The sequence below is a fragment of the Elephantulus edwardii genome, unplaced genomic scaffold (genome assembly GCF_000299155.1).
Source record: "Elephantulus edwardii isolate Elephantulus edwardi_28Jun2011 unplaced genomic scaffold, EleEdw1.0 scaffold00058, whole genome shotgun sequence".
Lineage (NCBI taxonomy): Eukaryota > Metazoa > Chordata > Mammalia > Macroscelidea > Macroscelididae > Elephantulus > Elephantulus edwardii.
This window is the reverse complement of record NW_006399808.1, coordinates 3,227,069-3,254,295: the sequence shown is the minus strand read 5'-3', so window position 1 is coordinate 3,254,295 and position 27,227 is coordinate 3,227,069. Positions and strand designations below refer to the sequence as shown.

The 27,227-nt window shown below is 43.1% G+C and overlaps 2 protein-coding genes across 3 annotated transcripts in view; one reads left to right on the top strand and one right to left on the bottom strand.

The window, feature by feature from the left end:
* The window catches only part of POLR3A (polymerase (RNA) III (DNA directed) polypeptide A, 155kDa), a 96,736-nt gene extending 84,238 nt beyond the window's left edge, over positions 1–12,498 (bottom strand). Inside the window, exons 1-7 of the mRNA XM_006887560.1 lie at positions 12,404–12,498; positions 9,390–9,525; positions 9,001–9,138; positions 8,421–8,592; positions 8,018–8,172; positions 2,760–2,999; positions 1,860–2,022 (exon numbers count right to left, since the gene is read on the bottom strand). Coding sequence (XP_006887622.1) covers positions 1,860–2,022; positions 2,760–2,999; positions 8,018–8,172; positions 8,421–8,592; positions 9,001–9,138; positions 9,390–9,525; positions 12,404–12,447 — 1,048 coding nt within the window. The 5' untranslated portion in view covers positions 12,448–12,498. The remainder of the gene's footprint in view (positions 1–1,859; positions 2,023–2,759; positions 3,000–8,017; positions 8,173–8,420; positions 8,593–9,000; positions 9,139–9,389; positions 9,526–12,403) is intronic.
* Positions 12,499–19,968: 7,470 nt separating this feature from the next.
* On the top strand, positions 19,969–26,654 carry LOC102871882 (40S ribosomal protein S24-like). 2 transcript variants are annotated; one of them, XM_006887473.1, is made up of 7 exons: positions 19,969–20,010; positions 22,311–22,376; positions 22,485–22,694; positions 24,221–24,331; positions 24,446–24,448; positions 24,946–24,963; positions 26,633–26,654. In XM_006887473.1, the coding sequence occupies exons 1-6, from the start codon at positions 20,008–20,010 to the stop codon at positions 24,949–24,951; spliced, it is 399 nt and encodes a 132-aa protein (XP_006887535.1). In that variant the 5' UTR covers positions 19,969–20,007; the 3' UTR covers positions 24,952–24,963; positions 26,633–26,654. The 2 variants fall into 2 exon arrangements, with proteins under 2 accessions (XP_006887535.1, XP_006887536.1); XM_006887474.1 differs by lacking the exons at positions 24,446–24,448; positions 24,946–24,963.
* Positions 26,655–27,227: the final 573 nt, after the last annotated feature.

Here is a 27,227-nt window from a genome sequence, read left to right as displayed (position 1 = left end):
CCCAATGGCATAGAACATGACAGCGAACTGAAGAAAGGCTCTGATCCCCAGTGAGAAGAGCTGCACATAATCTCCAACTCTACTGCTGTAGAGTCAAGTTCAACTCGCGGGGATGCTGCATCAGGCAACCAAAGTTGTAAATTTTAGTGAGAGCAGTGTGCCTCATCTTTCTTCTGAGGAGGGGCTGGTGGATTTGAACTGCTGATCTTTCAGTTAGCAGTCCAATATGCAATATATACTATGTCACTACTGTTGCTGTTGTTAATTGTCATTGAGTCATAGGCAACTCATAGCGACCCTATGAACAAAAGACCTGAACACTACTTTAACTTTTAACTTTTTTCCAAGTTCATAGGGTTTCTGGAGGCAAGCTATTTCAGAAGTGGGTGCCATTCCTGCTTCCAAGCTTGTTTTAATCGGGGATCTCCACTAAACACTGTCCAACATTGTTGTTGTTGTTGTTATGTGCCGTCGAGTCGCTTGCGACTTATAGCGACCCTATGCACAACAGCCCTAAACTCCGCTCTGTCCTGTGCCAATCGCACTGTCTCCGACACTCCCATCCTCCCATCCCAATTATCCCAGTCACTGAATCAATCCACCTCATGGATGGCCTTCCTCTCCTGCGCCATCCCTCCACCCTCCCAAGCAAGATGTCCTTCTCCAAGGACCTGTCTCTCCTCACAACATGTCCAAAGTATGTTAGACGGAGTCTCAGAATCCTTGCCTCCAAGGACCCACTTGGTTTAACCCTTTCCAGGACAAATCTGTTTGTTTTCCTAGCAGTCCATGATATTCTCAATACCAGTTCTACAGGACGCATCAACTTTGCTCGGGAAACATTACGACTAAACTTCAGAGACATTGATCCCAACATAAGGAACTACCATCAGCTGATGTGTTGGGAATCACAGAAGCCATGGAACTTCATATATAAGTTATTAGATGGAGGGCTGGTCAAAGGGAGATAGATGTGAAGGGAGGGGGTAGAAGTGGATGGGTTATCCTGGTGGATGGTGGAGCAGGGAAATAAGTGGGTAAAGACATGTGTGAGAAAGGCAGGGACAACACTGACACTAAAGTTAACTCCGCAATAAGGGATATACCTTTAACTTGCTGGTCTGATACTTCTCTAAATCTGAACATTCACATTGAGACAGACTAGGAAGAAGATTGGCCATCCACTTCTAAAATAGCAGGCTTCTGAAAACCCTATGTACAACAGAACACAACAGAACTGTCCACCATAGGTAACCATTATTGTTTTTGACAGATCGATGTCACAGTGCTCAGCATCACAGCAACTACAAGTTATCACTGTACAGAAAATGGACAGACCAGTGCTATACCACTTACAAGAATGCATAGTCTTAAAAAAAACCTTTTACCAGTGTGATGATTTTGAAAAAGACTACTTAACTTGGGAAAGACTGAATAGTATTATGTTGAGTAAACTAAATCTCATAAAGACAAGTACTGAATAAGACCATTATTGTAAAAATAGGAGGAAAACTAGTAAAATGTGTATGGGGAGCCCAAAAGAGGATGGGATGGGAGAAGGGTAAGGATGGGCGGGAGAAATTACAGGTCAAACAATTTGGTGGGTGAAGGGAGGGGCTAAAGCAAAGATTCAGAAGGGACCAGAAAAGACAGGGTAATGGTGGACATTCACCCAATGGTGATTACTTTTATAAAACACAATGTATGGGAATGATTATATGAAACATGTCAATGAAGGAAAAGTTTGACACCCCCCACTATGTACATGAATGAATAATTAAATGCATATCAATAAAAATAAGGAAAAAAAATTACCAAGAGCAAAAGTTCACCCCTTGTACATTTCGTCCAAAACATACCCTGTTTTCCCTTGAGGCGCTGGACGAAGCCTCTAGTCCACTTCTTGGGCGCCATGTTGAGGGGAATGCCGGATAGCTCGCTGTTAATGTAGAGTGCACACTGCAGCTGCAGAAAGTCCCAGTCCTCCATGATCATCTGGGTCTTGGCTCCAGATATCCGATGCTGGAAATGAGCAGAGAATCAACAGAAACAACAGCATTTCTACGGTCACTTTTACTTTAAAAAAAAAAAAAATTTGTTGTTTCTAATTATACACACACCAAAACACACATCAATTTAACAGCGTCTCCATGAATAATATAACATGGACCGTTCCTTCAGGCTGCACAGCCATTTCTCACCCTGCTCTTCTGAAATGCTGCTCTTCTCACCCTGCTCGTCCTCCACTCTGAACTCTCTGCCCCCTAAGCTTGCTACCTCTGATCCTATATACATCTTTTTTTTGTTTACAAAAAAATTTGTTTTATTAATTTTAATGAACATTTACAGAAATTTTGGATTTCCATTCATTCATTGTTGCACTACTTATACAGATACATCTTAAAGAAGCATAATGCTCATGGCAGAATGAAAACCAGAGAGAATTCATTTTTGTTGTTATCTAATTTGAGATTATCTCAGGGCAATTAGTTTCAAGGGTTCATCTTGGATCTTCTATGGTGCCAGAAAAGTCTGGAGTGGATGGGAATTTCACCTTTTGTTTTGTATCTCCCCATTCCCACAATAAGGATCTTCTATAGAATCTCTGATCAAAATGTTCAGTAATGGCATCTCAGATCAATTATCATGCCTGGTCATTTTGGTATAGATATGCTACAAAACTTAAATCTTAAAAAGGCCATAAAAGGTCATAAAATGTTATAAAAATAGAAAAAAAAAGGCTAATGGCAAATACTGACCTTTTTAATGACATCGTTTAGGAAAATTATTTCTGTCAATTTCATTGTCAGATCATCTTCATTGGTTCCAGACTTCAAATCACTCACAACAGAGGGCCTGATGCACAAAGGGGGAACCAAGAGCCGAGTGAGGATCAGATCGGATGGTTTGCCAGCTTCTGGGTTCATCAGCAGCAGAGGGATGTCTTCAGCTGGGATGCGTTTAAATAAGTTCAGAACCACCAAGGGATTCAGGTTTTCCTATGGAAAAGAAAGAATATGTTATAATTTTATAAAGCTCTAACTTCCTCCTCTAAAAGAAATGTCATTAAAGCTAAAATGAGTACAGCTGATGGTAAGACATTTCTATTGACATGTTCAGAATCTTTAAAATGTGCTTGCCTATTCATTATCCAAGTATTTAAACTAATAATTCTACTTCTTATAATCATTTCAAAGGCTACCACTTTAGAAATGAACACAAAGATTCAGTGATAGAAATGTTCACTAAAGTTGTTTTCCCTTGGGAAAAGTTGGAAATCATTTTAGTGAATTATGATAGATCTACAGGTGAAAAACAATGAAGTTACTGAAAAACAGAACCACAAAAACATAGCTATTAACATGGCAAATGTTCCCAAAATATTGGAATGTGAAATAAGAATGTATCTACCACCACTCTAGGGAGAAATAGAGAAAAGGACTTGGGTAGTGTGACCAAAATACCTCAAGGACTATTTTCAGATGAGAAAGAACCTAAATTGTTTTGCTTCTCTTTTGTATTTGTCTGTAATGAGTTTTTATTACAGTCACAAATTCATACACTTTCATAAAAATACTATGCTGTAACCACTTAATCCTATTATGGGATCTATGTAAATTTGCAATGCATGTCAAAGATCTAACAATAGCCAGCTGTGTCCTATTGTCTATTTGATAAATATTCTAGGCATCTGAGATTACATAACTGACAAGGCGGGGGAAAGCACACAGACTACTACAACAAGATAAAGTACTACAGGTCACTTTGAGGTTGCAGTTGGGGAGGCAGAGGGAATTCCTCCAGAGAGACCTTGTCCAAAGCAGAATTTCCCTCCACAATCTGCCTGTCCCACAGCTAAGACCATCTTCCCATCACATGAGGCTTTGTTTGGAACCAGCTCAGAGCTGACCTTCACGGGTTTCCACTGTAGTAAGCTGCACAAGAGAAGAGTGGTCATCTCTCCCACAAAACCACTAGTTGAGTCAAATGACCAGACAGGCTTGACTTTTCTGGGGTAGCAGCAAGGCCAAGGCCACAAGAGCTCCCACCTGAGGCAGTTACATACAAATTTTAGGTGTAAAATTAATAGCAGTCTAGGGGTGAGGAAGCTCTGACGGCCTAGAGGCAAGAAGCTACACTGCAACCCCTAAGCCACATGCTTCAAATCAACCAGCTGCTCTGCAAGAGAAAGATGAACAATCTCCTGTGTGATTTGATTAACTGCCTCTGAAAACCCGCCAGAGGGGTCCACTATGGGCAGGTTCTGACTCAATGGTACACAATAACAAAAACAAGGTGTGAGACAAAGACTGGATCTCGCTAGACCATGGACTGAAGGAGGGCACAGGACTCTGCAAGAATCTGGAAGTGAGCTCTTGGCAAGAGCAGTTAAAAAAAGGAAATCAGTGTGATAAAGAAAATTCAAGGGGGATATGTTGTTGTTGATTGCCGCTGAGTTGAGCACGACTCATAGTGACTCTATGAACAAAAGACCTAATGTCTTTCCATAACTATCATCATTTCTCCAAGTTCAAAGAGTTTCCAGAGGTAAGTGGTTTAGGAAGTGGATGCCACTCCTGCTTCTAAACCTGTTTTACAACTAGGAGCTCCACCAAACACTGTCCATACTCGGAAACCATCCCAGTATTTGATAACCCAATGGTACAAAGTTCAGCATCACAGCAAACCCAGGTTATTTCACACTACACATGTGTTCCTCCAGATAGAACTGCACTGGTTTCATTTAGCAGTGGTTAAGTGTTGTTAAATCGAATACAATTGAGAGTAAGCTTTGCATAAAAGACCTGAATTCTCTTCTGTAACTAACATCATTTCTGTACATTAGAGATTTTAGAGAGTTTGTAGAGTTTAAAGACTTTGTAGAGTTTCCAGAGGCATCCAGTTTAGGAAATGGATGCCAGTATTGCTTCCCAGCATGAATCAATCTGGAAGCTCACCCAAACATTGTACGTAACGGCTAACCATTATGGTATTTGAGAAGACTATGGAACAGGGCACAGCACCACAGCCACACCAAGTTGTTCAGATCAGCATATAGACAAATCAATTTAGCCCGATGGCCACAGGCCCAAGGGCCTTGAAAGATTTTATAGATTTTAAAACCACAACTTTGAGCAGACCTCCACCCTAGGCAAAGGCTCAAGGACACTCGCTCTTGGAGGGAAAAGAGCAGTAATACACATCAAACCAGGAGATATATATATATACACACTTATATGTTTTTTTAAATGGGGTTCTCAGATGGTAGAGGAGCATGCTGCTTCATCTGGTGGCAATATAATCACAGTGAAAAAGAACACTGGTCACTCAGGATGCTAGGACCATCCTAACACCATGTTGGGACTGCCCTCTGCTGAGGGAAACAGGACTCATGAGACGTCTCATCTTTAGGTCATCAAATCCCTGAGTTGGTACTGAAACAGGGTACAAATACACATTAGCTTTTGAAGGAAAGTAAAAAAAGTCAGTATTACTGCCATCAAGTTTTCAGAGGCTCTAGGCAGCAAAGGAAGAGACTGTCCATCTTTCCCCTGTGGAGCTGCTGGTGGATCTGAAATACCAGAGAGGTCAGACTCTTGGAGTTAAGAGCTCAACACATCTCAGAACAGAGCAGCGGAGCACAGACTCTACCTGCTCCGTTCACGGGTGTTCCCTCTCAGAAAATCACCTGCGCATAACAGCAAGCACTAAATGTAAGCTGAAGTTATGAATGTGCTTCTTGGTCTTTCAAACAAGCTTCCCATTTTAGAATGAACCTATATACTATACAGTCCTGGACGTACATCTTCACTAACTTGGACTCTGCAATCAATTTTGTGGCCAAATCTTTAAAGCCCACACCTTTCCTCATAGGCCTCTCTAAGCACCAGGTCCAAAATTATCCTTCCTTCTTCCATCTTCCCATTGAAATTGCTGCCCGTATCATTCCTGTGACAGGCAGCACTCTAGCTTGTTCGTTTTCACCTCAATGGCTGCATGCTCGTGAAAGTAGACTCAGTGTCCGCAGTTCCTGATGCCCCCCCACAGGTCAGGTATTCAGAAGGCACCAGGGAGCCTGTGAGCATCACACACAACCAGCTTTTGGTAATGTGTCTCAGAAGAAATGTAGCCAGGGTTCCCCTTAGAGGCAAGGACGGTGACATTTTATCTCAGATACTCTGGGCAAGTTGTCGGGAAAGGGTCAGTCCTTGGAGAGGGTGACACCACGCTCGAAAAGTGGAGGGTTGTCAAAAGAGAGGAAGAATTCCAAAACAAGATGGCCTGGACTAACAGAGAGAACAGGCTTAAGCATGGGGGAGGTGGTGAGGCTGGCACAGGATAGGGCACATAGGGTCCTACATGGTCACCATGGGTGGGAGTGAACTTTATGGGACCGTACAATAACTGCGGCACAGTCTGTCGTGCTGTGAGCGCAGGGAGTTGTGCTACTAAACTACAGGATACAGTTCTCTGGCAGTTCAAATCCACCAAGAACCCCAAGGGCAAAGGAAGGATAATCTCTTCCCTTAAAATTTACAGCCTCAGAAAGCCAGTAAAAGATTAGCTATGAAGCAATTCTATCTAGAAACAAGATTCTGTCAGTTAACAAGGGTATTGGTATAGGGTGAGCCCTAAATGTAATCAGTTCTGAAAGTTATTTTTATAACTTAACTGTAAATTACATTAGATTTCAGAAGATAGGTTATCACCTTCCATGCAACTTAAAGCCTCTGTAAACCACTGATAGTCAGCTATGAGTTGGTTCCAATTTGACAGCAATGAGGGTTTTTTAAATTAAAAGATTAGATTGTTGTTGTTATGTACCACACAGTTGGAACCTGCCAATAGCTGACCCTCTGGTGGGTTTTCAGAGACAATGACTGACCATCCTTCTCCTGGGAGCAGCAGGTAGTGACCTCAAACTGCGGTGTGCCTTTGGAATTGCAGTGCAGCTTCTTGCCATGAGGCCACCAGAGCTCTAGTAGATTAGATTAAACAGAAAAGTATACACAGTGGAAGAAAACAGATGCCACATGAAGACTGCCAAAAACTGAAGAACTCTGAGGCTACCAAAGAGGGGACAAGAGGCTTATGACAAAGTGGACAGAGAGACTATATTTGCTTAGAGGACTTCTAGCCTCCTTAATGAGCAGAATCATTCTAAGCTGGATTCTATTAAGAAGAATGAGGTATTGCAATTGTAGGAAGATTCATCAACAACCTGCAATATGAGGATGATAAAACTTTGCTTATAGAAAGGAAGAAGACCTCAAACAGTGAAGAATATCAACATCTTAACATTGAGAAAACAAAATTCCACACCAATAGACCAATAGCCAACATTATGATAGATGGAGAGAAGACTGAAGTTGTCAATGATTTCAACTTACTGAGATCTACAATTAGTACTCACGGTAATAGCAGTTAAGAAAGCAAAAGCCGTGTTACATTGGGGAAAATGGCTGTCAAGACTTCTTTAAAGTGCTTTGAAAAGACAAGGATATCCGTTTAAAGACTAAGGTGTGCCTGATACAAGCCAAGATATTTTCAGCTGCTTCCAATGCACCTGAAATCTGGACCATGAATGAGAACAGATGTCTCTGAATTATGGTGATGGCAAAGAGTACTGAATACACCCTAGGCTGCAGAAAGAATAAACAACTCTGTCTTGGAGGAAATACAACCAGGGTGCTCCTTAGAGGCAAGGATGGTGAGATTTCACCTCTCATACTTTATTCCTGTTGCCAGAAGGAGCCAGTCTTGGGAAAAAGACATGGTATTGGGGAAAGCAGAGTGTCAGAGAAGGAGAGGAAGACCTATAAAAAGATGAAATGACACAGTGACCACAACTATGGGCTTGAGTCTGAGGGAGATTGTTGTAGGGATGGTGCAGGATAGGCAAAGGTTCAGATCGATTGTTCATAGTGCTACTGTATTTGTGTCACAGCAGCACTAGGTAACTAAGACCATGCTAGAGGTAGGCAGGTACAGGGCACGTGTGCACCTTCAGGCTCACCTGGGCTCTCCCCAGCAGGGGCTCTACTTCTTTGTTATGTTCAACAGCTGTTTCAAAAGACTGAAGGAAATTGGAGACAATCGGATCCACCATTTTCTTGTTAGTTTTGTATTTCTCATGAATTATCTTCAGTAATCCACACTTCTTTACAGTACCTGGGTTGATGTATTTAGAAAACCAAGGTTAAAAAAAAAGAAGGAAAGGAAAAAGGTAATTAGGTTTAGAGTTTGTAATCTGGCCACTCAAACAACTGAACATGGCAGCCATGAGAGATGAGAGGTGCAGTTCCAACAGCGCGTCAGTGGCCAACAGTGCAGGGTGACCTCACATACACGGAAAAGCCACAAACAAACAAGGCGTGCAGGTGTGAAGGGTCAGCAAGCACTTCAAACGTCATACTCACCATTGAAAGAACCACAGTGGTGGCAAATGGTTTTTTTCCGGCACTTATCAGAGATTTTCTTCTTCAGGCCTCGCTTCTGAAGGTAGGTCAGGCTTGGCCGCTTCAGGTAATCTAGAAACTGCTTCTTCTCCTCCTGGGACAGCATGATGTGGCAGCAGGTTTTGCAGATCATCTTTTAAAACAGAACACATCAGTCAGTGAGTGACAAAGGGAATCTTTTCCTTTAGAAAATGCCACCCTCTTGACCAGAACCCTGAGCAGAGGCAGACATAGCTATACACACTGGCATCTGGAGAGGTGACCAATGCTCATGAGGACATTAGCTGTGGTTGCATTGGGTACAAGGAGTGGTTTGAGTACTTTTTTATAATACAGATCTATCATCTTTCCAAGAAAATAAAGAATTAAACAGTCTTTTAGCACTTAAATGTATCACAAATATTAAATAAAAGTATTATGTATTTAATCTAAAAATCTCCTCTAGTTGCATCCCCAATCAGGCCCAAACTTGCAGCTGGTTTTACCATCCCCTGGCTGAGAACTAGAACTTGTCCTGTGGAAAGGACACAAGGGGCCTTACTTGTAAGATGCCAATAACAGCTCTGAAGTAGCCCACATGGAAACAAGGCAACTCCAAGTCGATGTAGCCATAGTGGCCAAGACATTCGGCCAAGTTTTTTCCACAGGTTTCACATGGACGATCCTTTTCACTTGTGCCCTTTGGATAAAATCACATTAAAATAAATAGGGAGGAGTAATGGAGAACAAAGTGGGACGAGCCCTCCCACCTGTTAGGTCACTCAGAATCAACCAGGAAGTTGCAATGTATCAGCATCTAGCAGACTGAAGGCTGACACCCCTCACCGGATCTGAGCAGCACAGGGAGCATTAGGGAGACAAAAAGCAGCCCTCCCCAGGTTTATCAGCAAATCATCCAGCAGGATGTACATGGAGGGCAGTGGGTCTTACCATCCTATGGTCCAGCACCCCGTATAGCAAGGGGGCATGGTTGTTGTCCTGGCTGTACAAGTTCTTACTCACAACCTGGATGTGTGCCTGCTGGCGCATCTCCTCAGGGGACTTCATGCCAAAACAGATGTGGCTTCTGGGGCAGAGACAAACAGGGAGCAGTTACACCCACATTTTGGCTAGCCTCACCTCTCACTGCACACAGGATCAGGCCCTAAACCCAAGAGCTAGGATATTAGAACTTGTATAAGGAAAACAGTGCTCAACCTTGTAGAGATTCCTGGACATGACAAAAGCACAGATAGGATTTAACCAAAATGAAACCTTTGGTGCATCAAAAGACCTTAGTAAGAAAGTGTTAAGACAATCTACAGAATTAAAAAAAAAGTAAAATTGTAAATTTCCTGTGTGGGGTTAGCTGCCGCACAGTCAGCCAGCAGTCCATGGTGACCCCACATACAAGTGCTTGGAACATTCCTGTGATTGGCTGCAGTGTTGTCTCTGTGACCAGAGCACTTTCATGGGACGTTCTGCCTTGGTTCCTTGGAAAAGCTGCTTGAGAGTCCCTTTTTCACTAAACCTACTGAAACTTAATTGTGCTCATGCAGAATCTATATGTAGATTAAAAAACTGTTGTCCAAACATAACAAGGCAACCACTGTGTGGTTTAAAATCAGGAAAGGGTAGTGTCCTTTCTCATACCAATTCAATCTTTGTTGTTGTTAAGCGCCATCAAGTTGACTATGACTTGAAGTCACCCTATGCACAACAGCTCTGAATTCTGCTCTACCCTGACTCAAATCTCACTGCCTCTGACCCACCTACCCCCACTGCCCTGGTCACAGTGTCAATCCATCTCATCTGAGGTCTTCCTCTCCCGCACTGTCCCTCCACCCTTCTAGGCATGATATTCTTCTCCCTCCTGGCCACATGCCCAAAGTATGTGAGATGGAGCTTTAAAATCCTTGCCTTCAAGAAACAGCTTGGTTACACCCTCTCCAGGACTGACCTGTTAATTCTCCTTGAAGTCCATGGTATGTTCAAGACTTTTCTCCAGCACTACAACTCAAAGGCATCAACTCTTCTGTCAACCCTAGTCATTGTCCAGCTCTCTGATGCAGAGCAAGTAATTGCAAAAATCATGGCTTGGATCAGGTACACCTTAATCTCTACACTGACACTGTTATTCTTCAGTACTCTGGAGAAGTCCCTGAGCAGATTTTCCTAATATAAGTCGTCTTGCGAAACCTATACTTGGACCAGGAGGCAGTCAACAGAACGGAGCAAGGAAACAATGCATGGTTCAAAATTGAGAAGGGTGTACACTAGGATGTATCCTATCTCCATACCTTTTCAAACTATATGCAGAACAGATAATCTGGGAGGTTGGGCTTTTTTTTCTTTCTTCAAATTTTAATGAACATTTGTAGAGATTCTGGTTTTCTATCCATTCATTGTTGCACTTTTCTCCTGGAGGTTGGGCTTTATGAGGAGAAATGTGACATGGATTGGAAGAAGATTCATCAACAGTCTGCCTATGCAGATGACATAACCCTGCTTGCTGAAACAGAAGAGGATCTGAAGCACTTGCTGCAGAAGGTCAAGGACTGCAGCCTTCAATATGGATTGAAGTTCAACATCAAGAAAACAAAGATTCTCACCACTGGACCAATTGGCAGCATCAGGATGGATGGTGAAGAGACTGAGATTGTTCACAGCTTTAGTTTGCTTGGCTCCACAGTCAACACTCTTGGCATCAGTAGCCAGGAAATTAAAAGGTGCATTGCCATGGGAAAGTCTACTGCTAGGGACCTCTCCAAAGTACTGAAGAGCAATGGTGTCTCTCTGGAGACTAAGGTGTGTTTGATACAGGCCATGGTCTTCGCAATCACTTGTTATGCATCAGAGAGTTGACAATGACCAAGGGGGATAGAAGGAGAATTGATGCCTTTGAGCTGTGGTGCTGGAGAAGAGTATTGAGAATACCATGGACTGCTAGGAAAACAAACAGATTTGTCCTGAAAAGGGTTAAACCGGGTGGCTCCTTGCAGGCAAGGATTCTGAGGCTCTGTCTAACATACTTTGGACATGTTGTGAGGAGAGACTGGTCCTTGGAGAAGGACATCATGCTTGGGAGGGTGGAGGGATGGCGCAGGAGGGGAAGGCCCTCTATGAGGTGGGTTGATTCAGTGACTGGGATAATTGGGATGGGAGTGTCGGAGACAGTGCAATTGGCACAGGACAGAGCAGAGTTTAGGGCTGTTGCATATAGGGTCGCTATGAGTCACAAGCGACTCGACGGCACATACCAACAACAAAGAATAATAGAGAACTCTCATTGCTTAGTGGCAAGGAGTTGTGCTGTAATCTCAAAGGCACATACATAGTTCAGATCTACCAGCTGCTCTGAGGGAGAAAGATGGGCAATCTCGTGTTACACTCTAAATGCTACTCTTACCCTGGGAGCTCTGAGGACCTGTGTCCTTATCAATGTTGTTGTTAAGTGCCGTCGAGTCGCAAGCGACTCATAGCGACCCTACGAAGGAGAGCCCTCGACGCCTGAGTGCCTTTTATCCTCTCTCCAGGAGCTGAGACTAACTACCCGTGGAGCGGCTTCGCAGCTGGCAAGCCCATTCCGAAAGTCAGCGACACCGCCTCGGAGACAGGCACTCAGGCAAAGTCTGAGTTACAGGCAGCCTGGGCTCCGGAGCTCTCCGCACGCAACAGCTGGCGGGAGTCGCAAAAAAGGGGGTGATTGCTGGACTCGAGCTTCCTTGGCTCCAGGTCCCCGCGCCGCCAACGCCAACGCCTCATCCTGACCTCCCCTCCCCTCCCGAGCCGTGTCCCCCGCTGCGCTGCAGTCCTCTCTGCCTGGTGCTCCCCGCTATCCTAAACCTCACTTTTACCTCTTGTACTAATCCCTTGCCTTCCTTTGCCAGCAGTCGCTAACCTCTGACCTCGACCCTCTGGCTCCCTAAATCCCCTCCTTCCTTTGGGCTCTGGCTCCATCTTACATTTTCTTGGCCACATCTGTCTCCCGGAACTGCTCCTTCACCATTCTGACGGCTGCTGCGGTCCCTCGTCGGACTCCGGGAATCGAAGAAGAGAAACGTTGTTCCTCAGAGAACCCAAAACACTTCTATCCTCCTTGCTGCAGCTACAGCAGTGGCGACATCCTCCCAGCCGCCGTAGGACCCCACGTGCTCGCTTCCTCTTCCACAACTGAGAGGCGCGTCAAGAGAGGCTTAAGGCCGCCGGCCCCTAAGAGGCTCTCTCCCTGTACTGCCATCTGGCGGTTTGGCTGTGGAACTGCGTCAAGTCCTGGGGTGGTGGTTTGTTGTTGTGTTTTTTTTGTTTTGTTTTGTTTTGTTTTTATTTTTTATTTTTGTGTGCGTGTACCGTCAAATCCGATCTGACTGGTACAGAAGGAGATTGTCCCTCCTTCCCCGGCAGAGCATCTGGTGGATTCGAACCGTGTGCCTCTGGGATTGTAGTTGCAGCGCCTTGCCACTAGGCCACCAGAGCTCCCCTGGATGTTGTTTTTTTAATCAATTTTTTAAATTGTGATTTTAACGAAAGTTTACAGAAAGTTAGATTTTCATTCAGTCATTCATTGTTGCACATTTTCCTCCTTTCCTTCCTTATCCCTCCCCAGTTTTCTTTTCTTGCCTTCCTCCTCCAGCTCACTTTGCAATGTGCCTCTTATTCTTGAACGTTGTCATACATATAATGCCAAATCATATATTCCTTTTAAACAGTTCTTTCCTTCATTTGTTCCAATGCAGTGTTCATTATCTATTGACTTGTTTCCTGTTCTCCGCCCAACCCCCCAAGTCAGTTCTGTTTTATAGCGCTGGTGCTATACAGTATTTGTCCTTAGGTGACTGAGATATTTCACTCATCCTAATGTCCTCCAGGTCACCCATGTTGTGTAATGGCTTACGAGTTCATTGGTTTTCAGTGCTGCATAGTATTCCATTGTGTGAATATACTATCGTTTTCCTATCCACTTATTTGTTGATGGGCACTTAGGTTTCTTCCATCTCTTTCCTATTGTAAATAAACATGTCAACATGGGTGTGCAATAAACATGAGTGTGCATACATCTGTTTGGTTGGAAGTTCTGTTTTATTTAGGGTATATTCCCAGGAGTGGAATTGCTTGGTCAAACGGTATTCCTATTTCCAACTTTTTGAGAAAGCACCAGACCACCTTTCATAGCGGTTGCACTATTTTACACTCTGACCAGGAGTGAACAAGGCTTTTAATCTCTCCACAACTTCACCAACATTTGTTGCTTGCTGCTCTGTTGAACTTTGTTTGCTATTGTTGCTGGGGAAGACCTGCACGTGGTATTGTGTACTACTATTGCACTCTCATCTGAAAGGTTGCAAACCTGATAGGAGTCACTGAGTCAGAACTGGCTCCATGATAGTGAACTTCGGAGGCCTGTAGAAAAATCGAGTGTCCCTTACTTAAGGGCTTTTAGGTCACCACAGACCCAACATTTGTATAAAATTGAAATCATCATTACTGACACGAATATCCTTTAAATCAAGAGCCTTTATTTCTTCAAGGGAAAATGGAGATTAGAATGTGCCCAACAAGCAGATGGCCCAAACAAGGCTATCAGGAGAAAGCAAGTGTTACAGTTAAGGTTGGGTGTGGACTTGGCACAGTCATGATTCTCCATTTGACAGTCGTGGAATAGCTGTCCTACAGTGAGGTAGTTAACTTCCTGGTGAAACGCATCTAATGGGATCACTTCGATGATGAGATGCGCTAAGAGCTGCCAGTCAGTTAGTTGAAAAGGAGATTTTTCAATGTTGTGCTGTACCCTGTACTAACTTCACATGGATGTTCATGTAAAGCTCTCTGGTTTTTTGTTTACTATGGATCCTGTGACTGATGCACTCATCATTGGACCTCCAGCTCTTGGGACTCGAGCCAGCAGCCTGCCACATTGCCTTCTAATCTTGAGATTAATCCTCAGCCTGTGCAGTCTGACATGCTCAAGGCTATTGTTAGAGTTACTGTGTCACTCGTCTGGTTGAGGGTCATCTCCTTTCTCTCTGACCCTCTACATTTCCCAATCTGATGTCTTTTTCCAAGAACTGGCCCCTCTGACAATGTGCTAAGTGAGACCAACTTTCACCATGCTTGTGAGGAGCATCCTGGTTGCAGTTCCTCCAGGACAGATTTGCTTGTTCTTTTTGTAGTCCAGATCATTCTCAGGACTCTTTCAACACTAGAAATCAAATGCATCTACTCTTCTGTCCTCCTTATTCATTAACCAATGTCCAGATGTATACAAAGCAATGAAAATACCATGGTTGAATCAAGGAAACTTTATAGTCTTTAAATGGAGAGGTATTTGAGAGCAGATTTCCCCAATGCCACATATCTTTTGTTTACTGTAGCTGAACCAAGAAAGAAAGGATGTGCAGATTTCTACAGAAATAATGATTCTGTGAAAGGTTGTGACATGAAGAAGGTTGGTATCTTTCATAGTGCAAAATGGTTTTGCAATGTGTATAATTTAGTTGGATAGAATTCCATGGAAATTGTCATTAACCAATGTTCTGGAACTATGAAGTGTGAACATATTTTTTGACAGTTAAACAAGAAAATAATCCTTTTGAATGAAGGGCATTCATGAGTACAAAAAAGGAAACTGAAAATTAAGCCACAGTGAATTTGGGAGACAAAACAACAGGGAAATAGGAATTAAAATTATTTATGTTTTGAAAAGAATTGCTTGCCCAGAATCATGGCAAATCAGTGAGTGATTCTAAAATGACATTTTAGTGTATGTGACTATCAAAGGGCTGGAAAAGACTGACCCTTCAGTGGGTTTTCTGAGGCTGTAATTAGCACAGAAGGAGATTGTCCATCTTTGTTTCCAAGAGCCACCAATGGATTTGTTCCTTCAGAAAGGTGCGATCTCGAGGTAAGCAACACAACTCCCTACAAACTAGCCACCCACATTGCCTATAAAGGATAAGGTTGTGTTCCATGGAGGCAGAGCCAACTCATGGCTGACCCTCCAATGGGGTTTCAGAGGTAGTAAATCACGTGGTAGGTGACTGCTCATCCTTCTCCCACAGAGCAGCTGGTGGATTCGAACTGTGTTATGTGCCTTTGGGTTGCAGCACAGCTTCTTACCACTAGGCCACCAGAGTTCTGCCCCTTACCCCCAAATACTCTATTTTTAAAAGTTACATTACCATTTTTCTGTAGCTTGATGAAAGCGTCAAATAACATGATGCCTATTTGTGTTTTATTCACTCTGTGAAGGCATTGAACTGTGTGGATCATAACAAACTATTGCTAACATTGAGAAGAATGGGAATCCTAGGACACTTAATTGTGCTTATATGAAAACTATGTCAGAACAGACCAGAGAACACAGCATGGATTAAAATCAAGAGAGGAGTAAGGGCTATGTCCTTTCTCTCTATTCATTCAATCTGTACCTTGAGTAAATCATTTGAGAATCTTGGCTATATGAAGATTGTTGCATCAGGATTGGAGGGAGACTCATCACCAACTGGCTTTATGCAGATGACACAACCTGCTTGGGAAATGGCAGTGTGACTTCTTACCAACAAGCCACTAGAACTCCCTTGAGCAAGTGAAGAGGAAATGCTGCTGAAGAGCAAAAACTGCAGCCCTCAATATGAACTACACCTCAACATACAAAAGCAAAAGTCCTCACCTTAGGACCAACAGGCAACCTCATGATGGATGGAGAAAAGACTGTAACTATCAATGATTTTATCTTACTTGGATCCAAATCAGCACCCTTGGTAACTGCAGCCCTCAATATGAACTACACCTCAACATACAAAAGCAAAAGTCCTCACCTTAGGACCAACAGGCAACCTCATGATGGATGGAGAAAAGACTGTAACTATCAATGATTTTATCTTACTTGGATCCAAATCAGCACCCTTGGTACTAACAGTCAAGAAATCAAAAGATGTGTTGCACTGAGGAAATTTGTTATCAAGGACCCCTTCAAAGTCCTGAAGAGCAGCGATGTCAGTTTAAAAACCAATGTGTGTAAATCTCAGTAAGAAAATTTAAAAAGCCAAGACCCCCCTCCCCGCCCCAGTGTATGCTCTGTTTCATGGCACCCCTGGAGCAATTGGCTGCATCTCCATGAAGCAGAGCATCTCCTTTTAGACACAGGCTAAAGTGGATGATGATCTTGTCCTTTATATGTACATTTTACAGGAAGGGAATGGCTACGGAAGTTGCTGCTGATTCTCTGGGTGATGAGTGGAAGGAGTATGTGGTCCCAACCAGTGGTGGACTCAACAAACAAGGTTTTCCCATGAGGCAAAGTGTGCTGACCAGTGGTCAAGTTCACGTGCTGCTGTTAAAGATCATGGAGAACTGGAGATAAGAAATGTAGGGTTGCATTGTGGATGTCAATCTGAGTGTTCTCATCTTGATCATTGTGAGGAAAGGGGAGAAGGATATTCCAAGACTAATAATGCTGTGTCTCATCGCTTGGGACCCAAAGGAGCCAGCAGAATTTGCAAACTCTCCAATCTAAGGAAGATGAAGTCTGTCACTATATGAGAAAGCCACTGAACAAAAGAAGGCAAGAAGCCCAGGACCAAGGTGCCCAAGATTCAGCATCTTGTTACTCCAAGTATCCTGCAGCACAAATGCAGGTGCATTTCTCCGAAGAAACAGTGCTTTAAGGAGAATAAGGAGGAGGCTGCAGAGTACGCTAAGAAGGAGGCCAAAGAAAAACACCTGGAGCAGATCGCCCACAAAAAATGTGCCCCTGCTCCAAACCAGACTTTTCAATTACTTTCTATGCATCTGAAAGTTGGATGACAATTAAAGATTAAGGATAACAGAATAATCAATGCCTGTGAGCTTTGGTGTCGGACAAGAGTACCAAATATCAAATGCTCTACCAAATTAATAAACAAATATGTCCTAGACAATGTACACTCAGGGTGCTCTGTAGAGACAAGAATGATGCCATTTTGTCTCACATACTTTGGACATCTTCTTGGGAGTAGCCAGTCCTTGGAAAAAGATATTATGCTTAGAAAGTTAAAGGGTAAAAAAAAAAAAGTTAAAGAGTCAGTGAAGGAGAGGCAGAACCTCATTGAGATGGATTGACACAATAAGTGTAACAATGGGCTCATGTATATCAGAGATGCTGATGTCACAGTATCAGGCAAGGTTCAGATCTGTCATTCACAGTCACTATGAATCTTGGTCGACTCGATGGCACCTAACATCAACAACAACAATTATTCTGTAGATTCTGGGAGGCACCGTTGCCCCAAGTTGGCCCTGATTACCTGACCCACCTTTGCAAAGTTGTCCTCTTTGTGTACACCTCTCCGATTCTATAGGTTTGTTTCATTCTAAAGCAAACTGCGAAAAATTAAAATTATTTCTCCCGCTTTTTAATCAGAAACTGACCTTGCAAGTCTCAGGGAAAAAGCACATCAAACAGCTGGCAACAATCAATTAATACAGGAAGTATTTTGCACCTGGAAAATGAAGGATTTGAAGCGAGTTTTTCTGTAGTTTCCCCAGGAGTAAAACAGAGATGCTCTCAAAGATACCATGTAAAATATCTTCCAGTTGTATAAAAATCTTCTTCTTCAGAGTCAACCATTTTGAATAATATTGCATGAGTTCCTTGTTTTTTAATGCAGCATAGTATTCCATTGTGCGAATATACCACAGCTTCTCTAGCCATTCGTTTGTTGATGGGCACTTAGGTTGTTTCCAACTCCTTGCTATTGTGAACAAAGCTGCAATAAACATGGGTGTGCATATATCTGCTTGGATGTCAGCTATGGTCTCTTCAGGGTATATTCCCAGTAGTGGAATTGCTGGGTCAAATGGTATCTCTATTTGCAACTTTTTGAGAAAGCGCCATACTGCTTTCCACAGGGGTTGCACCATTTTACACTCCCACCAACAGTGAATCAGGGTTCCAGTTTCTCCACAACCTCGCCAGCATTTGTTGCTTGCTGTTCTGTTAAATTTTGCTATTTTGACTGGAGTGAAATGATATCTCATTATGCTGAGTGAAATATCCCAGTCACAAAAGGACAAATATTACATGATGCCACTGTTGTAGAATGGGACTGTCCTTGGGGTTGGGGAGAGACTGAGTAAGATGGGTTCAATAATGTATACTGCACTGAAACAGAGGAGGGAGAGAACCGTTTAAAAGAGACATGTAACTGGGTATTTCTGTCATCACAGGAGACTAGAGCGAGGGCTGCATGGTGGAGGGGAACTGGGGGAGGGTTTGTAAAACAATGAAAGAATCTTTTCTTTTACTTTTCCATAATTTTTGGACTCATGTACTTATAACTTGTTAGTCAAATTTGTGTCTTCTAGGTTGCAACACCCCCATGATACATCTTGAAGGATATGTACATGTACAGCCAAGCACAATCAATAAGAGTGCATCTGAATTCCAAAATCAATCTCCATAATAGTCTATGTGTTTCCTACTGCCAAAGGGGCCCTTTAGAGTAGTGAGAGAAGATCTTCACCCTGAAACTCACAGCGTCCCTTTTCAGCAGGAAGTAGCTAAGAGAATACACCGTCCCCTTTTCCTTATGACTCAGGGTGAAGTCTCTCTCAGGGAGGAGTGATAGGGAATGGCAAAGGATACACTGACAAAGAAGATTAATCAGAACTGGCTTTGACAAGCACTGTGGCATTTGGACAAGAACAAACTGGGAGGAGGGTAGAGAGAATAGTGCAGCAATGAATGAGTGGAAGCCCAAAATCTCTGTAAATGTTTATGAAAATTAATAAAATATAATTATAGAAAAAAAATCTTCTTCTTGTTAAGTGCCATCGAGTCGCAGACGACTCATAGCGACTCTATGTAGGAGTGTTCTCAAGGCTTGGGTGTGTCTCATCTTCTCTCCAGATAAAATCTTAGAAATTCTAAATCAAACCCACTGGCTTTGAGTGACTTCTAAGGAACAGAGGACAATGGCCCCATAGCCTTCCCAAGGCTGTCATGCTAAGGGGAAAGTAGAGGAAGACTTTCAATGGGTAGACGGACACAATAGGCTTGGGGTGGCGTAGAGATTGTGACGGTGGCGCAGTCAGGACAAGGCTTCCTTCCATCTGTTGTTCATAGGGTCGCTGAGTCCTAGTGGACTTTGGGCACCTAACAACAATCGTTAGGAAAGGTGACTTCAACTGCTTTCTCCTACAAGGCCGCGAGAGGCTTCTCACAGCTGAATTCTCAGTGGCAGTCAGACTCTTTAATCATTGCACCACTAGGGCGATTTAGACTAATGATCACGACACATACTCCAGTGTAAGTATAACGAATTCAACTGAAAATAAGCACGTGCTGTCATAAATCTAGTCCGCGGGCTGTGCTGTTTCCCGATTGGCTAGTTCAGCTCAGGGGGTGTGGCCATGGTTTTAGAGGCGAGAATTCGATGTTTCCAGACAGGCATTGGAGCGGTCAGCCCGGCAGCCCGGGCCCCGCCCCTTCACCGGGGCCGTCTAGGGGCCTTTCATACCCGTTAATATGATTGGTTGGCAAGTAGAATCTCTCTTTTCCTCTTCGGCTGCGTGAGTGAAAGTCGCCATCATGGTGAGTCTCCCAAAGCGTTGGAGTTATCTGCTAAATATCCGAGCCATCCTTCGTTCTTCAGTCACCTAGTTTGCGCGTTTGTTGTTCAAGGCCTGTCCCTCTTCTCCGGCCGTACTTGGCAGCGGCGAGTTCCCTGTGGCCCTAAAAACCACCGGCGGAGAGATGTGGTTGGTGGGGTTGCTCCTGGAACCCCTGGTCGGTTAGCGGCCGTGCGCTTGCCGGCTGGCTGCAACACCAGGGATGGAGGTGGGGCTCACGTCCCATGTCAGGCTGCTGGGCGGCTTGCAGGTGACGGTAGCCCGAGCCGGTGCCGCCTGCGTCCGTGCGACCTGCGGCGAAGGAAACCTTCCTCACGTGTCAGTTAGGAAATTGTCAGCCGCCTTCTCTTTTTTCATGTTATGGAAACAGGCTCTGCAGAAGGAAGACCCGTTCGGTTTGAATCCCTCCGTGGTTCTAAGTGCAATCGATTTCGTTCCCATTCCCTTTGCGACAGGCACTCCTGTGCCCGAGTCTCTTACAGTCACCAGCAGGCCACCTCTTCTGGGTACTTTTTTTACCTTTTTCTCTGTGATCTTCTACTTAGCATGATACTCTAATAAAGATGGGTCCATACTGATAACACATAAAAAGTGTGATGAGACCAGTCTCAGGTTTGCCTGGGACATTTCCCACGGTTTCTTCCAGTAAGGATTTATTACATTTGATCAGCTCACGGTCGCGTTGAAGAGTTGTCAGTAGAGTTATTCAAAGGCATTACCTCTTCGCATATGAGGCGATTGGAAATGTTCTTGACTCCTGCTTCCACAGGCGTTGATTGTGGATCCAGGAATTTTTGACAGCTGCACTATTTTCTCCCAGTGATTCAGTTTTCTTTCCTTCTGACTCTTCACTTTAGAAAAGTATTGAAGTGAACTTACTTTGGTGTAAGTTTGTTTGAGTGAGTGCTTAAAAAAAGATCATTTTTCCTTCATACTTCTCTATTTTGTGACATTGATTATAATCTCCATACTCTTAACTGCATCTTTCCTACTTTTTCACTTTGCCTTCATACTTTTGCTATCCCTTACTTGCTTAGTCTGCTAATACATGCTCTCCAGTCAGGACCAACTTGTAGCTGACCCTCCAGCAGCTTTTCAGAGGACTGATCATTTTTCTGGAGCCGCCAGAAGTTTTGAACTGCCTATTCTTGGGTTGGCAGTGGAGCTTCTGGAACTAGGCCATGTTAGCTTCTCTTTGGTCCGATGCTTCCCCTTTAATCTGGGGTGGGTTGTGGTTCTAGAGTGCATGCCTCCTTCCTGTTAGTGATTGCTTTATCCACCTTCTGATTGATCAGAAGTATTCAAGGGTCGTTAAGGCCCATATTTTCAGTCAGTCTCTTTCATCACACTCGTAAACCTGTTTATTAGCATATTGGGCTTCAGTCCACCTTTCCCTGCTGTTTTATCAGGAACTTTATATTGAGATCCCTTTTGGAGCAGTCAGTACTAGTACCAGACACTGTCCAGTTCTTCTGATCTCAGGATTATTGAGAATGAAGTTTGTGTGTCCCTTTGTCCTATGGGCGAATAGTTTTAGGTGTTCTTAACTCATTCTGCATGGAGAGGGAGCTGTAGTTGCACTTAATGCTTGCAAGATCCCCGTTGCTATTTACAGCATATGCTAGTATAAAAGTTGAAATCTCATTTGCCCAACCTCTGCATGGCTGTGGGTGTACCTCTCCATCACCCTTAGTGGTTTTTTTTCCACTCTTAGGTACTGTAAATGCTGGATTGATGCTGGACCCATTTATATTTTGCCTTATAGTGTCTAAAGAGGGGAGCTCTGGTGGCCTAGTGGTAAGAATGTGCTTAGCTAACCCTAAGATGTATGATCCATCAGCTGCTCTGCTGGAAAGACAGGTGTTCTGTGTGATTTACAACGTTTGAAAATCCACTACAGGTTCAATGATGAGTTGGTTCTGATTTAATGTCACACAACAAGATGAGCTTATAATGCTTGCTGTGGATGTTTTCAGTACCCCTTTTGTTATTGTTCATTATTATGTGGTGTTGGTAAATACTTTTATTAGTAATCACTGTCTTTGATTTCTGACAGGAGCTGTTGAAATGTTAACACTGTCTAGTAAAGCTTTCTGTGCAGACTTGAAATGTAGCCACGACAGCAGAGAAGGGCATCTGAAATGATCTTATTTTTAAAAAATAAGTAGTCATGGAATTGAACAATACAGTTCCAAATCTTGGAAGATTACAGGTGGATTAAGAAAGTTTGAGGCATTTTATTATCTGGTTTGTTGATTTCAGAATGACACAGTGACTATCCGGACTAGGAAGTTCATGACCAACCGACTACTGCAGCGGAAGCAAATGGTGAGGCAGGGCATGTCAGGGTGTGGGGTAACTACTTTTTTGGAGGGATAACTACTTTTAAAGACATTTTCATTTATCTCAAATACTAAACTTGCCTTCTCCTTTTAGGTTATTGATGTTCTTCATCCTGGGAAGGCAACAGTTCCTAAAACAGAAATCCGAGAAAAACTAGCAAAAATGTACAAGACCACACCAGATGTCATCTTTGTGTTTGGATTCAGAACCCACTTTGGTGGTGGCAAGACTACAGGCTTTGGCATGATTTATGACTCCTTGGATTATGCGAAGAAAAACGAACCCAAACACAGACTTGCACGAGTAGGTGTCATTACCCAGTGATGGAAGACTTAGCTTTTCAGGGGCATTTTGTTTTGGGGGTGAACGTGTGCTTCGGCGAGCTAATAGACACAAGGAATGAGAGCTAAGTTCATTGATCAGTGGACAATTGGAGTATTGAGGAGAGGTGGCTTTTGAGCTGTATCTGGAGTAAGTATTGTTGGAGGCAAGTGAAAGGTTGGGTTTGGAAAGGTAGCTTGGAGACACATCCAATGATAATCCTTCTAAGCCTCGGGATTTGTTTACCAAACTTTACCAAGCCTGGAGAGGTTGAGGATAGTAATTAATTAGTACAGTATAGTAATAGTAAGTAGATAGAGGTGCTGTGGCAAGAGTCTGCTACAGTCCGAACCTGAAGGCATGTGGTTCGAGGCCACCAGCTACTTGGGGAAGAAAGATGGATAATCTCCCCCCATGTGATTAACTTGTCTCTGAAAACCCTCTGTAGGGTCAGCAGTGAGTCATTTTCAACTCTGGTACACAACACAACAACATACTAGAGAGTTACCTCTATCTACTTCCTAGCTTATGACATTCATTTCGCATGGTAAACAAGCATCATTGAAATGCTTTTTTTATCATTTGACCTATTCTTCGTGGTGAGGAAAATCAGTTGTTCCGGGGTAGCAGATGCATTAGTTTTAAGTTGAATGGCCTATAGGAAGTCCCAGTTGGGAGGGATGACAGGAAAGCTGAGACACCTCTGTAAAGGTTTGGAGGAGTCTTCTGCAGCAGGAGTGGACGCTCAGGTTGGTTAGAACAGGTGGGCCCCACTCTTTTTGTTCTAGAAGAATTCAGTGCTGCTGAGTCGGTTCTGGCTCTGTGGGCCTCCATTTAACTGGCTGTAAATCTCACTGGGAAGACTGCTCACTTCTGCAGAATTTGGTGGTTTAGAAAAACTTAGTAAAAGCTCTCTGTTGTTAGCTGGGAGTGTTAAGGTATTATATCGTGGAGAAGTTAAAGGGTGAAGTCAGCTGAGGGGGTTGTATTGTGAGATGACGCAAAAGCAGAGCACATGTGGGCAGGTCTGTTGTTCCTAGGGTCCCTATGAGTCTGTGTGACTCAATGGCGCCTAACAGTAGGCTTTAGGGAGCGTTGGCGTAGTCTGTAGGGAGTTGTGCTGCTCACCCAGAGGTGGCACAGCTCTGGTGGTTCATGTCTGCCTTGTAGGAAAGGAAGATAAGTGTCTCCCCTGCCAATTACGGCCTTCAAGAAACACTATAGTTAGCTATGAATTTGTTCCTACTGGATACCAGTGAGTCGGAGTAACTGCTAGGCTCAGTATAGGCAAGAACAACTTCCCACGCAGGCAGCAATGTGTCTGAGGTCTTTCCTGCCTGTACGTACCATCTCTTGCTTTGAGGGCCCTTTGAGTTCTAACACAGTACTTGTCAAATGTACTTGGAAAGCTTGGGTTAAGAAGAATGTGGCGCTCTGTTTGCGTACCACAACAGCCTGTAATGAGTTCCCGCGTGCACCTCACCTGTGTATACTGCATTCTTCTTTAGCATGGTCTGTATGAGAAGAAAAAGACTTCAAGGAAACAGCGTAAGGAGCGCAAGAACAGGATGAAGAAAGTCAGGGGGACTGCGAAGGCCAACGTAGGAGCTGGCAAAAAGGTACAGTTCACAGGAAAAAATGTAAGGTCAACGATTGTAGATTTAGCTTTTATAAAGAATTTTGCTTTAATAACCTTTCTTAATGTTTCTTCTTTTCTCTCTTCTGGATTACAGAAGGTAACGTGTTTTGAGAAGCTGCATAGCATAGTACTATTAGCACTTTAGTCCAGTAGCTTTGCCCACCCTATTCAGCCCACCGATTAGCACTATGATTAGCACATGAGGGCCACATCGATTCATTCACTTACTGGATGGGCTTCACTCAAGCCCAAACAAATTTTCATTCTAATGCTAATTGGCGTAGATCATTAAACAGGAACAGAATCCCTGAGATTGAATTTATTTTCTTAGAATAGACAACTGTTTAATAAGCAGTTGAATCAATGTGGCTCATGTTTTCCTGGCACGCTAGAGACAACTGAGATCTTCGTTAGCCAAGAGCAAAGTAATTGTAGTATAAAGCAGCTTTTTACCAGCTTTGCTGCCTAATCAAAAATAGTTGAATGGAATTAAGGTGATGGGTTGCTAAATCAGCCAGTAGTTGTGCTGCGTGAACTTCAATTGTAACTTTGTTTTTGCCTTTCTCCTATCCTCTCGGATTTCTTGTTCATCAGAAATGAAGTGTCTGGCAGGTACTGAGTGTGAGCATGGTGTGTTTGGTGCGTCACCTGCACTGTTTGCATTGAGGCTTTGCATGCTGGCTTTGGACCAAGATTTCTAGCGTGGCCTATTACAACGTCAATGCTGTGTTTTAAAATCATTGTGATCAGAGGAGGAAAATGTTTGAGAAATCTTAAAATGCACATTATGTAGAGAAAAGGGGTGGGTGCTCTGCCCCATTAGCGCACTTTGAAATACCCGAGGGAGAAGCGGATACCCTAGCGGCATTGGCGCTCTGCTGTGCTGAGAGCAGTCCCTTCCCCTCGGCAGCAGTGTTCTCACCACTCTGTTTTGGCACTTTGGTGATGACACTGGTCTAATGAAATCTGGGGAAACCGTGTCCTGGTAGTTTTTTTTTCTTTTTTTTAATTTTTTTTTGTCCTGGTAGTTTTGGTTCAGAATCTTTTGCCATCTTTATTGAACTTACTGAGTCTCCAACTTGATAACTGGTGTTCTATTTTCATAGAAATATTGTGGAGATCATATATTGATTCTTGCCAGTGCAATAATATTTGACCAAATGGCGCACTATTCCATTTTAAGCATATTTTGCGAATTTAAACCACCAGACACGTGAGGGCTGGACTGGGGTCACTTACTACCCAGTGTGCTTCCTTTTATAGTGACTTCAGGAGAGACACTTATATCCTGGAATTGTCGATCTGGAGTTATAATCTAGTTCCTTCCCAGTGATACAGCTGGGAGTAAGGAGTCAGTGGCTTATTACAGTGAATGGGTTTACTGCTTATTACTGCTTCCTGTTGAGGAAATTAGAGACTGAGAAAAAGGTTCAGCCAGAGTTTGTGCCACCTCTACTTCCCTAAGGAAAAATAGTGGTCGTTTTGCCTCCCCCAGTCTCAAGGACATCTGACAATGTCTTAGCCAGTTCAGTTCAGCCTTGAGTCCAGTGAGCTGGTGCTCAGCTGTGGGAACCCAAGGCATCCCTTTCTGGCTTGAGCTTAGCGCCAGTGCTCAGTCCAACCCTACTCCTAAGTCTGCTGGAAAATGAGTGCATTGTGAGCACATGGCACTCACTAGCGTACAGTCTAGCAATAGTAATTTAAGGGGAAAAACCAACTAAGGAATAAGTTTTACACTTGATTCATTTTTACTTTACCTAGCTTTGCCTATAATTTGCATTACTTTTGTGGTTTGAGTAGTATGTTTTAAAACGGTGAATGAGAAAGCCTTTACAAGATTTGCCTGCCTGATCATTTAGAGCTCTCCCATTAAGATTAAATTAGACCATGACCATGCTGATTTCCAAGAGGGCACAGCATGATGATGCTGGGTGGAGCAAAGCCCAGGGTAGCTCAGCTCGCTGACTTCATCACATGGAGGCAGCAGCAGTCTGGAGAGGAATAAGGACCTTCACTGGAAAGCCATTACACCACCTCGTTTGCATAAGAGCTGCAATAATCAGGCAATGGGTTCTCAGAACTGGGAGGTGAGGTACAAGATCAGTAAATGTGTGTTTAACTCAGTAGAATGCTATATACAATTGCATTGCAAAAAAGTCATCTTTAGAGGTACCTAATTGCATGCACTTAATGTACAGATGCTTTTGGAATTTGAAAAGAGACTATTAATGGAATGTTTTTTTCCCCCCTTTCCTTTCTCCCTTCCCTGCCACGGATTCAGTGAGCTGGAGATTGGATAACAGGTACAATTTAAGCTTTTCGTGTAGATGACTAGCTGTCTTGGTTTGCTGATGCAGTATTTTTAAAGTAGAGCATGTGAAGTAGCTTTACAAATGTCCTGAAAGAGTTGTTTTTAAAACTACTAACAATGACATGGTTGTTTTGAGAATTTGTAGTATTTAACATTTTGATATATGTTCTTAAATTTTCTTTTTATTAGTTTTGTCCTAACTTTGAAATTTTTTTTTCATTCTGATGTCTGAAGTGTTAGGATTCTAGTTCATTAATTCTTCTGTGTCATTGTTGTTAATTTTGGAATATTTTGAAGATTGAGTTTGAGTTTTGCCAAAGCCTACTAAAATTTTTTCTTTTTTCTATTCGCAGAAGGAATAAACAGTCTCCATTGACTTGATCTTCGATGATTGTGGCTTTTTCACCAGAGGATTAATAAACTGTAAAATCCTTTATACGTGTGGTTGTTTGGAACATTTGAATTTATAGTGAATCTGCTGCTGTTGTAGGTTCACATGTCGATGTTTGGCTCAGATGTTGTTTGTCCCATGAAACAACTCTGAAAACTCGGTATAATAAGGTGA

Excerpts from the sequence above, each read along its gene's own strand:
- LOC102871882 (XM_006887473.1), top strand. Across the intron at positions 22,377-22,484 it reads TACTGCAGCGGAAGCAAATG|GTTATTGATGTTCTTCATCC; the intron begins GTGAGGCAGGGC and ends TTCTCCTTTTAG. Across the intron at positions 22,695-24,220 it reads CCAAACACAGACTTGCACGA|CATGGTCTGTATGAGAAGAA; the intron begins GTAGGTGTCATT and ends ATTCTTCTTTAG.